This window comes from Polyodon spathula, chromosome 26 (genome assembly GCF_017654505.1).
Source record: "Polyodon spathula isolate WHYD16114869_AA chromosome 26, ASM1765450v1, whole genome shotgun sequence".
Classification (NCBI taxonomy): domain Eukaryota; kingdom Metazoa; phylum Chordata; class Actinopteri; order Acipenseriformes; family Polyodontidae; genus Polyodon; species Polyodon spathula.
The window spans coordinates 5,856,395-5,869,453 of record NC_054559.1 but is presented as its reverse complement, the minus strand read 5'-3'; the positions used below and the strand labels follow the sequence as shown (position 1 = coordinate 5,869,453).

The 13,059-nt window shown below is 37.6% G+C and overlaps 1 protein-coding gene across 2 annotated transcripts in view; it reads left to right on the top strand.

Annotated features, from left to right (window-relative positions):
• The window catches only part of lmf1 (lipase maturation factor 1), a 257,503-nt gene that overhangs the window by 17,021 nt on the left and 227,423 nt on the right, over window positions 1-13,059 (top strand). For both annotated transcript variants that reach the window (XM_041229729.1, XM_041229730.1), the window contains exon 3: window positions 6,263-6,273. In XM_041229729.1, the coding sequence (XP_041085663.1) occupies window positions 6,263-6,273 (11 nt within the window). The remainder of the gene's footprint in view (window positions 1-6,262; window positions 6,274-13,059) is intronic.

The following is a 13,059-nucleotide window of genomic DNA, read 5'->3' as shown; positions in this document are numbered from 1 at the left end:
TTGGGATGGTGTTGACTGGTTGATGTACATTGTTGGGCTTGCGCCAGATGTAACGCTTGGAATTTAGATAGAAAGTTCAATTGTTGTCCCGTCTGACCACAAAACCTTTTCCCACATGTCTGCAGTATTATCTATATTCTTTTTTGCAAACCATACGTGCTTTAAGACCAGGCTTTTTGAGTAACGGCTTCTTTCTTGCCACCCGTCCATACAGGCCAGCTTTGTGTAGGGACCAGCTTATTGTTGATGTGTGAACATTGATTCCCACCTGAGAAACAGAACTTTGTAGATCTCTTAAGGTCATTGTTGGCTTCAGAGTGACATCCCGAACCAGTTTCCTGCTTGCCTGGCTGCTCAGTTTGGGAGGGCGACCTGATCTGGTTAGTGTCTGGGTGGTATGATGCATCTTCCACTTCTTAATGATGGACTTCACTCTGCCTTTGTGCCTGTCTACCACTTTATCTCTGACTTGTTTCAAAAGCTCCTTGGTCTTCATGGTTGCTGAGTTGATCACTATGTGAGTTGTAGCACGAAAGTCTTTATCTACCTGAGGGAAATTATCTACAAGTTAAACCACTTTGAGTACACACAGGCTGAAACCATTTCACTAATTTTGTGACCTTTCAAACAAATAATTTGCACCTGAGCTGATTTAGGACTGTAGTAGCAAAGGGGTTGAATCCTTATGCAACTGAGATTAATCTGTTTTTCTCTGTAAATCTTACTTATTTATATTCTATATGCATTTTTTTACTTTATCAATGTGGAGTAGTTTGTTATCTACGTGTAAAGTCTAGTTTGAAAGTGTCGCGGAGTACGCACAGGTGCCAACAAAATGTGAAAACTTTGCATGGGGGCAAAAGCTGTGTCTGGGGGTGGGGGGGTTACAGACAATATTGCAAAGGGTGTATTTTTAACATTAAGTAGGTAGCTTACGTTTACAATTAGGCATGCTTAAAAGTCGAAGGTAGCGCACAGCACACGCGATAAAGAATCAAAGAGTGTAGTTAACATATTTATTGACTGGTGAAATACAATTCAAAGCTGCTGCAGTATGTCCACTGTTTTGTCATTTCAAATATTTTCACAAAACAAACATTACACTTTTAAAGCTGCAGTGTCCAGTGCAAAACCACATCATGAAAAAGGGAAAAAGTCGCTACATTTAAAAAAAATATATAAACACATGAAATTTTCAGTCCATTTAAATAATGGCCTTTTTTATATACTGTAATCTCTGCAAGTAAGAAATTGCAGTGTCCAGTGTGAAAAGACAGCATAAAATAATAAATTAACATCCAAAGTAGCACTATAGCATTAAAATGTTCAATGCAAAAAATCTTATCATAGACACATTTTTGTTTTTCACTTCATCCATAAATGTAACACAGCTACTGGGCTATGTTACATGTGGTAATGAGATTTCTAAGTTTAGTTTATGTTAACTGAAGAGAATATACACTATTAAATAGTCACTTGCAATAACAGGGAAAAAACTATGGAAGGCCATCCGGGTCAAAAACATGTTTAGTATACGTATAGTTTTGGACCAATTGGATTACAAAGAATACTTCGTGTTGTAAATGAATGGTGCATTTTCTACGTAGGGGCTGGTCATTTTACAGACATGCAATGTAATTACAAGAGCAGCCAATCACCTTCGGGATAACCTCTTTTTAATTTCAGAGATGAAATTCGCTTAAAAAAAAAATCAAGGATAAAGAAAATTGCAAGTTGAGCGGTGAGAGATTTTCTTCAACAGTGCAAATATAGATTTGGTGAGTGACATTTGCTGTTTAAGGCGTCTTTGCGCGTTCACATGTGTGGCTGAAAAGCAGGCCTAAAATGTTGCGAATTACTTTTTTTGTTTTTTTAATGGAATGATAGCCTGCACTCAGAGTGGAAGAGCTACCGGGATATACAATAAATTCTTGATTTGTAGCAGATGTTTCTTATTAATATATATATTTTTTCAATGCAGCACAGTAGCAATTTTATGGTATATATTAAAAAAAAAAAAAAAAAAAAAAAAAACATATTGACATTTTGACTCAATGTTATGGTGTGTGTATGGTCTGAGCTTACCCCCCAGTAAAGATTACTGAACATATGGCTATGTGTCACGGTAGAGAAGGAGTCTCAGAGGCAAGGAAGCTGCTGTTTAAGCGCGGTTGCGTGTTTTAATCAACAAACAAAAATAAAAATACAAAACAAACACTACTGCTCACAGAGCAAAAATAAAAGGTTAAACAAAAAGAGGTCATGCACACAATAAACAGGAACAAAATAACCGGCTCAACGACCAAAGCAAAAGGTTTAAACAAAATCCAAAAACAGTAGACTGGGCATTAGCCTTCACTACCATGTTTCCAAAATAATAACAGCAGCACAAACACTCAGCAAAAACTCCTCCTTCCCCAAACAAAGGATTTTTATCCTTTTTTATACCATGTGGCTAGAGCCTAATTATCTTCAATTATTCAATTAGCTCCAGCCACATTCTCACATGTATTTTGGCAGGGATAGGAAATTAACCCCATCCTTGCAAACCACCACCAAAATACCACAACAATACTATTTACAGACAGGTCCTGTAAATAAGTCGCTACATTTAAATTAGAAGATTGCAGTCCATCGACGATCCTCAACAAACATATCAAAACTGGAGCAATTTTCCCGTGAAGAATGGCAAAAATGTCACCATCCTACTGTGCAGAGCTAGTAGAGACCTATCCAAAAAGACTCTTAGCAGTAATTGCTGAGAAAGGTGCTTCTACCAAGTACTGACTTAACCCTTAGTGGCCCGTTTATTCAGCGCTTGTCAGGTGCTTCAGGTCCAATTTATTTTATACAAGCTGTTTAAAATATTTTATTTTCAGAGTAAAACAGGTTTTATCACCAAACTCCTCAATAATGCGATCCAAGTCATTATTTTATTACTATAAAAGCTCTGGATATGTAATGAGCTTTCTCCTTTGTTTGTCCGTGTTATCTTTGTGGTGCATAGGGCTATGAGGTACACCCCCCCCCCCCCCCCCCCTTTTTTTTTTTTTTTTTTTTTTTCTTTTTTTTCCCCTGGGCTTCATTTGGCTCCTATCGGTCTCACTCGCCAGTTGAAAGGTTTTCTCTGACATCAGACTGGAAAGGGAAAAATGTAATTTCGGACCTGGTTGGACATAGGGACCGCAAAGGGTTAAGGGGATGAATACTTATGCAACCAGTAAATTTAATTTTTTACATTGTCTTTGCAAGTTTTGCTGACATTTAACCTCTTCCTCATATAACAATGTTCAGTTTAACCTCTACAGCTTTGAATAAAAAAAAATATTTGTTTTAAAAACTGTGCACACATTATTTGTAATTCTGCAAAATGTGACATTATTGGTAGCGGGTGAATACTCCTGCAAACCACTGTCAGGGTTCTCGTCATTGCTGTTGAGCATAACGGGCCGCTACGTTGTTACCTGAAAAAATGACACTGTAATCAGGCCGCTCCACTGTGTTTTCAGTTTGTGTAACGGCCAAAAAAATAATAATAATCCTGTGAAACATTGTTGATTCTTCCTTTATGTGAGAAATTGGTTTGCTTAAAATACTTGTTTCAGCTCTCAATACTCTTCAATGGGTTGGTTGTGACAGCATGTTCTTTAGTTTGGTGTGTGTATGTGACACGGAGATGAGATTGAACTTTATTAGCACATTCCCCCTTGTTGACAGATGAGACTAGATCCTGGGTGCGTCCCTGATGCACAGCTCTGTAACAACCAAAACACCATTGCAGATCTTTAGTATTATACCATAACTACGTTCCCTCTAAGTCTTTCATTTAGTTAGCCACTGTGGCTAAAGTAACTTAAAATGTTAATGTTAATGCCTCCCTGACCAACCGCAAATCTAGTTACACAAGATTGTACTAATTTGATTAATAATATACTAGGATTGTAATGTAGGATTGTGGATTTTTTTTTTTACTGTGTTCTTTCACCTGTAACTACTGACGGTAAAATATTGCACCGATTCTGACATTAAAACTCAATAAATCATAGTGAGACAAATCCTTCTTTTTAAAATAATAAATCTGTTTATTATTTTATTAAATTATTCCTCTTTCAAATCCACTTTTTTTACTATTTCCAAAATATATTTCAACACATTTTAAAAAGATAGCAAACAACGTGCCGTCTGTGAAAATGTTCTTTCGGTACCAGAAGGTATGTTTGAAACCATGACTGCATCACCTCCCTGTGACTAGTATCACAGCCATATGTTAGTTGTGTGTACATGGGGGACTGGCATCTTTTGGAACATGATTCTGGTAATTGGTCTACAATTTGTTTTATAACATTTTTTTTCCTTTTGGATGCCATGTGGTTTTTTTTTTTTTTTTACAAGCAGCGCCGCTCACTGATTGTTTCTGTTAGACACTCTGTCCTCCCACCAAACACAGTGTTTGTGGCATGCATATGTTATGTGATCAAGCTAAAGAGCTTTCAACTGGGCAAAATTAAATCAAACTAAACAGTCTGTATTGACTCATCTAGCAGCACACATTGAATGTGCTGGCAGTCTTACACAAGTACATTTTTCAAAGTATTCGGTACCATGGCGAACTTGGGGAAAAGTAGTTGAGCCACAAGGGAAAACTTTTCGCTTGTGGCGACGTGACGTGACTAGTGTGAACGTACCATAACAAGCTGGGTTAAATAAACAAATTGTTCAGATGAAGAACAGTAATGTGTATTCCAAACAGTTTTGATATATTCAGTCTTTTTTATTTCAAGGTATTTAGAAAAAATCCACAGTTCCACAATTTATCAATAATCCTTAGGTATGACTTTAGTTTTCCATAGATAGATTTTCATATACTATGTAGGTTTTAAAATATAAAATGTGGGACACAGTACATGTCCAGTTTTACTTGCGATAAGTGGAAAAAACATGCATGTTGTATATTCCTTAACTATGGAATAACAGTAACAAACGGGTTTTCCACTTATTTTTGCAAGCACACGTGTGATCGAGTGTAAATTACATCTTTTACTGGTGCAACAATCATATGTATCGGAACAACGACAAAAGAAAAACTCCATGATCACAGTAAAGTTTATTACAATATTTAAAATGTGGGATGATGCACGTGATTAGTGTAGCTTTTGTTAGTAATCATTAAGTAGCCTATATTATTTTAACTATAAATAATACAATACAACTCACATACAGAAACTACTACTATAGGCGACGATAAAAAAAAAAAAAGTTTAGAAAACTTAATGTTTATGCTATTTTTGAAAATGAATACAAGCAACACTAATTATATCAACCCTGTTGATACTCTGATCCCACCCCCTCCTCCTACCACCACGCTGTGAAAAATTCCTTGTGAGAACCGTAACTGTGTGTGTACGCACATATATATGGCATATTGTATGTTATATACAAAATAAAAACATGTATTGTAAAAGGCTGCCAAAATAACGGCTTTGGCGCTTCTATGTGGACGGGCTTATAGCTTCCATATTTTTGTGATCCTGCCTCAAACGGACAACCACATGACTTTTAGACACGCAGAGGAATTTAAAATTGAAAACATCAAACCATCAAAATGACTTCCATGGCTAGGGTTAAGGTGGTGTACGTGAATAAAATATTGTAACAACCCCTGGTCTTGAGGCTCAAAGCAGGAGACAGTGACGAGATTCAGGTGCTAACAAAACTACTTTACTAATTAAACAGGGTCTATGTTAGGACCAGGACCACACCACAAAAACGGTAAATCCTTTCTCATGTCTCTATCCTAAAAATTTGCTCACTTTCTCGCTCGCTTTATTCCACACACCCACACACACAGGCTCTGGCATGCTGTCAGTCCCATCACATACAGAGAAGAGCACGAAACTAGTGGTATGGTCCCTCCCCGGAACAATACAGATAACGTGAAGGCACAGGACTAGATGAAACAAGACAAACAAATGAGACAAAAAAGTCTTGCTGACCTGAACTGAGTGGGTTTTTACAATATATTGAACTTGCATTCAAGTACTTGAGTAATACATTCATGCTCGAGTAATTATAATTATTTAGAGTACTCTAACCCACCCCTAATTCATGTGAAGCTTTTAAACAGTAGTTTTCAGCAAACACTTCCAATTATGAAGTAGGAAAATAAACTCTGATGTTTGGCTTGTGTATAAATTACTGGTAATGTGTAATTTTTCAACCACACAAGAATTACTGACACTGTTTTTTGTTTCTTCTCTTTCAGGTACTCCTTTGGTAAGTGAACACATTTAAAACGTTTCAAGGCTCGTTGTGGGTAGGTTGTCTGGTATTTTATAACAAAACATGCTGTCCGGCATTCTTTAAATTATAGCAGAGCAAAATAGGTTAGTGTAAGGTTATGGACAGCACACAGTTTTCTGAAGATGGACAATAGTTTTTGTTGTTGTCAGTGGTAACCATAATTGGATTTATAGAATTGGATCTAAATGGTTTTACCAAAGCTGGTCTTAATCAGTGGGTGAGGATTATCCGATAATGCTGTCAATAGATGGTACTGGAAAGGGGTCTTGTTGATAGAGTAATATAGAGTTCTGATGTTTTGTACATATTTATACATGCTGTACCTGTAAATGTTAGTGAACTGAAAATTCAGAAGACTTGTTCAAAGTCTGTTTTGTTAGAGGACATTGGAAAAGTTTGATTTATTGAACAGCAGAACCTACCGGCCAGGAGTTTGGGGAGCTCATGCGGACACCTGCTGGGCTGGACTTTGGGCTCCAGAGGCCGGTAGACATCCGCTCTCAAGTCCCTCATGTGAAGAGGCAGTTGGCCTGGTTGTGGGATGGGAGGACGCCCATTGACCTTCACTCAACCTGAGCTGTTGTGGGAAATTGCTGTGGTGAGGGAACATAATTGGTCATTCTAAATCGAGGGTAAAATTATTGGGCACAAGAACTAACTGGTAATGTTTTACATCAAGTAACATAGTTATACAAATTTAAGTTTTGCAACATCACCATTTCATTAAATAAAATGTTGCAAGTACAGTACTGGAGTAAATGCTTTATAAATTGTGCTCAAAGTCTTTGAATAGATTTTCAGGTTAAAAAAAAAAAAGTTATTTGTGGCTGTTAATACAAATTAATCCACGTCTCTTCCAATGTGGAATTATTTGTTGCGTGTTTAGTCTCTCACCTTTATTTCTGCACTAGTATTGGTCTGATTATTATTCCGGTATATTCTGACAAATGCAACCGTCAGCATTGCAATCAATCACTCCAGTGCCCCTGGAGTGCACCTGTAACTTATACCTGACTAATTGTCAAATAATTCAACAACACATCATTTACACCTGAGAACAGGTTTTAAACCCTGTAACCCTACTGAAGTGTTATGACGTGTGAGATTGTATATATTGCAGATATTACTCTGTTTTATAGCTTTGTGATGATCATTACAAGGTCTCCTGTTTTCACATTTGTTTTCCCCTTAGATTACCATTTACTACTATTGTTTTACATTCTACAGTGGGGTTTTCTTCAGAAACTTCAAAGCCATCAATCTCAGATTCTAAGATAACATTTCTAAGAAACTGACAGGCACGTTTTCTCTGAAACGTTTGTCTGCTTGATACTTTTTCACCTTAATCAAACAAAGCATTGGTAAATCAGTCCCATGCAAGTCTTGACCTGCCCGCTCGATATCGATAAGCAGATTTAGGCAGCACCTGTACAACTGTTATCTGTATACTACATTGCTTGCTCCTTGCATCATGCCTGGGTTCTATCCCTGTGAGACATGCAAGGCCAGTCTGCCTATTGAGGACAAGCACGGCAGGTGCTCTTACTGCCTGGATCCAGAGCACGTCAAGGAGGCACTGGCTAATCTCAGCTTCTGTGAGTTTTGTGCCCCTTTTTCCAAGGGCACGCTTGAGAAACTGCTATTCTGCAGCTCTAAGGAGCGGTCTGCATCTCTGTGGCAAAGTGCCCGCCCCTGTGTGTATTATATGTTGTGTGTTTAATGTTGGTGTATAGTCATTGGTACACGTGATATAAACGGGTCTGTGTTACACGAGTGTGTAAAATGTATATTTGTATTTAGGCACGAGGATTGCACAGCACTTCTCGTGAAAGTAAAATGTAATATGTGAGCATGGGGAATTGCACTTTACTAATTCACGTGCTGTTGTACCGCGACTCCAGTTGAATGATTGATTAGCAGTCGAGTCTCGGTACAGCTGCATAAAAGCAGCATGTTTTCACATATTCGGGGTTGTGTGTTCGGTGAGTGGAGAACGGGATTGGAGACGGAGGTAATACGAATAATAATAATAGTAGTCGCAGTAGTAAAAGATCTGCTCACCATGTTTTGTTTAGTCCGTTTTGTTTGTCTGTTTATTTTGGCGAATGTGTCGTGTCCGGTTTTTTGTTTGTTGCAACTGTTTATTTTCTGTCTGTCTGTTCATTCGTTAAATGCTGAGCGAGACCATTCGCTCAGCTCCACCAAACTCCACCTTTCCTGGCTCTGGTCTGACGTCACCCACTCTGGCTGTCTTTGTGACAACTTCTTACTCATGTTCAGCGCACTTCCTCATCACCATCTCTCTGCGTCTTCACCTGGGAGAGATAGATCTTCGCCTCCCAGGAATCAATCTACTATCCCTTCCTGGTTCTCCATAATAGGAAGCAGGAGCCTGCTGTCAAAAGATGCCTTGGCACACCAGTTGCCGAGGCAACTGTTATATACCTTCCCACCTCTCGTCCTGCTCCCACTGTGTCAGGAGAAAATCAGGCAGGACCAGGCCCAGGTGCTCCTGTAGCCCCTTATTGGCTCAGTAGACTGGTTTTAACCCTGATGCAGCTTCTGAACGGCCAGCTGTGGAGACTGCCGAAGCGCCTGCTTAATGTTTAGAGGCCAGGACAGTGGTTATGCTCCGTAGCAATCCTGCCTTTTTGCTGAAGACTATCTCGGCATTTCATGTCAACCAGTCTGCAATTGAAGGCAGCTCCATACGCTCTGCCCAGTTCAGGCCTAGGCGTGCTACATAATAGAAATGGTGTACAGTAGTTATCCTAGTTTCATAGTATGTATTAAAATGATTAAATGAAACTCACTCCTCAGTTGCTGTGATTGAATTAGATCACAGTACTTGTAATCCAATGAAATGTCTGCAATGACATGCGGCTGCCTTAACCTTTATTAATTTTTTGATGGTGATTAAACGTTTTAACAATAAGGTGGAAACATCAGGATTGTTGGTCCATAGCCCAGACTCAATTTATGAGTCTAATCAAGCATTGCTGGACCAAGTTGAAAAGGTTAATGAATAGAAAGTATTCATGTATAGTATGAACCAGTGGAAACTGGTCTGTTGAGAAGAGTCATCTGGTATCTATGATAAATCCAAATGAGGTCATACCAAGTTGTGATAGAGATACACTGAGTGGAAAGTGTAAAAAAATTGGTAACAAGAAGAGGATCAATCTGTCTTAGCACAAATTTAACCCCTACTTAAGGCTTCAGAATGCTATCCAAAAGGGAATGTTGCTGGCTACTTACTACTGGACATATTGCTTAATTGTTCCAGATGTTTACTTGCGTAATATTAGCACCTATAATTAGCAAGTTTTGTAAACTGGCTTTGTCAATTTAATTTCGGACAGAAGCTCCTTTTGAATTTTAGTGCATAAACAAACAAAGACTTCCAACAACTGCTTTGTTCCTTTTTTAAAATTATTTTCTATATTGGGCCCATGTTTTGAATACAACAACCCAGCTAATATGTGGAATGAACAGGTCCCTTCCGCATGTCTTCTGTTTTAAACACAACTGTACTCTTCCTCTATTACAAAAGAAACCAAGCGAAAAATGCCTCGCGAAGACGTTATTTCTGCAGTCTTTCAGGCAATAGTAGTAATATGTCTTTATTTAAATTCAATTCATCATGAGATTTAATGCCAGATCACTAAACTCGCTCTCAAGAACAGTTCAGACTTCAGCTTAGAAGTGTGAAGCAAACAGTAAAAAAAGCACAAAATGTAAGCAATTTGAACAAATGTACTGCTTTTAACTATGTCAGGTTTTTTTGTTGGTAATGTGATATTACATTCCTGTTTCTCACTTGAGAGTGTGGTAAAAATCTTTGCTTGGTCTTATTAAATCTATTTTTCAGACTGTCACTTAGTTGGGCTGGTGTCGCCCTTGGATGTTTGTGGCCCGAACACTTGACTCTGATGTTTCTAATCACAACACTACCTCTTGGCAGCCGTTCTACATTAAATCCCTTTCTGGACCTTTTCACCTTGGTCCTCCTTAATTCATTCTGTAAAAACAGCTTAATGAGGGGTTTACTGGCCCAATTGGAAGTTTTATTTAATCCTATTAGTGGGCTTGAGAGTGGGGAGTGGAGGGGGTGGGGTGCCTGAAGGAAACAATTAGCCCAAGTGACTAAGAGTTTAGTTGGCCTTGAGCCAGTCTTTGGAAGTAAATCATTTCCAGATTCTATTTTGTTTTAGTCTGACAAATGCTTGTCTTGTTAGCTAGTGTTTATACCTTTGTACATTCAGCAATTGTGGTCTACTGTTCTGTTTATCCACTTTGCTTCTAGTGAGTAGCAAGGTAATTCTTCAGTGTTTAATTTTGCATTTTTTTAAGAATGGTGGTAATCGGAATGCAATGACAAGAATACGTTTTAGTAATTTTAAAACATTCCTCTGTAACTCACATTATGTAAAGCACACATACTGTAACAGTTGAGTCCGTTGTTTAGAAACTACTGCTCCAACATGAGCAAAAAAAGTAAAAATTGGAAAATGAATGTTGGTTGTGTTGTGCATAACCCAGATGTTACACAGCATGTTGCTTTCATGGTTAAACCTGATTTTACCACGACTGACCATTGCCAGACCATGCTTGGTATATGGCACTACAGAAAGACCACAGCATTTCAGAATTTAGCTGTACTTAATCAGAGATTGTTATGCTTTGAGTATTATAAACTGCAATGGTACCATGATTACTGAAGATCTGGGAAATGGTGGGCTGTACAACGAATGTAGGACGGTGATGAGCTTTTTCATTGTGTAGATCTCTCCAGTATAATTGCAGTATTTGCATAATGGTGGGGATATAAGCTGTTAACAGTAACATCTTCCTTCGAGGAGCTTTTCTGCCTGAGCTAAATTATTTATTAATCAATGATTAACTATTTTGTGTGCCTGGAACAGTTTTAGCTCAGTCAGGTGCTGTGGTGTGTGTTTAAATCTAAATGTTTTGTACGATCCAGTGCAGTGTCAGGTAGGATCCCACAACGGAGAGTTTTGGCTGCAGAGAGAACGGTCTTTCAGTTGCATCTTAAAGAAGATGGGGCAGCCAGATCCCAGTATGATGAGAACATTGATTAGACAAGTACCTGGAGTGGAATGTTCACAGCTGAATCATGAGCTCATTCCAGTTAACTTGTACATCCCATTAATCACTCTGTCAGTGGCAACATGCTTGCAGTTTCTCTGAGGCTTGTTAACCGTTTAAGAACCTGCATACCTGGACAGCCAGAACTGAAAGGTTGTCTATAGAGATGTGGATTAATCGTGACCCATATTTCACATTAACAGCCCACTAAATAATACATCATGTTTTTAAAGTGTTGACAGGTACTCTGTTTCTAACTTTTCATATAATTGCTGTTTCCCTAGATAGAAAATGTGTATTCGGGAATCCAAAGCTTAGACATCTAATGAGAGATCAAGAAGACAAAAAAGTCCATTTCATGTGTGCTGTACTAACTCTTTTGTGTTTACAAGTTCAACATAATGATGACCCCAGTTTTTAAAGCAAAAGTGTCACTTTAATTATCTGGCTTGATAAAACTGTGGATTTACATTTTTTTTATTAAGTTTTTTTTTTTAAACTAAAAGGGGATACCATCACAAATGCCTTGATCCTGTATCTGGAAGGTTAGTAATGATATAAAAAAATAACTAATGATAAAAAAAAAAATGGTTATATTTACTATTGTATGATGATTATGCTTGATTCAAAATCTGTCTCAAGTCTTCAAATATACATTAGGCTGTTTAGTCTGTGCCCCCTGTGGTCATGTATTCCCTAGCATAGTTCATACCAATCCCTGCCAGTATATTCCATTTCATGAAAATCAAGAGTACTGTTTAATTGACAAAAATATACAAATGATTATTATAAAACCAAGGTCTCATGAGCACTCTCGAGATGTTGGTTTAACTTTCTAACCATTTTTGTTAATTCAAACCTGGAGTAAATGCTCTGGAAAAAATACTATGATATTATATAAGGAGATTGGAATTTAAATAGTTGTCCTGTCACATGTATAGCGTGAGGTCTGTTCAATTGATCGAATCAGTGGATTTAATGAACACCATCATTTTAAATCATTAAAATATGAACAGACAGAAATAAACCGAAGAGACTAACTCTGGTTGTTTGATTTTCATAACCTTGGGACCTTTCATACATTTTTCAAACAGCGGCAACATTTAGATCCAACCATTTAGATCAGTTGAATAGACCCACTGTAGAAACTTGGAAGAAGTCACTGCCATTGATATGCAAAATCTTTCTAGAAAAAAGCCAAGTTCTGTAGAAGCAAAAGTTAAGTGATTGTGTGTCAAAACAGTGTGTATGTTCTCATTATTTTTTTTAATCCTTCTTTAAAACTACCAATAACTAAGACACTGAAAGACACCATTCAGTTCAGCTGAGGGGAGCTTGACAATTACATTTAAAATAGTGTTAAAGGATTAAAACAATACAGAGGGGCAGTTGGTAAGAATCAATTTAGACAATTTAATATTTTAATATATTTTGAATGTTAGAATTTGGCTTTTTATGTCTTTCAGCATTCTTTCATAAATACATGTGTTAAATATAATAACGAATATGGCCACAACAGTTAAATACAATATTGCAAAACAAATCCCAATTTTCACTATCATTATTTTTCAATTTCATTGGTTAATTACATTTCATGCAGTTATTTTGGGCATAAATGAATTGAAGGCTGTGTTGTTAAGCTGCACGTCT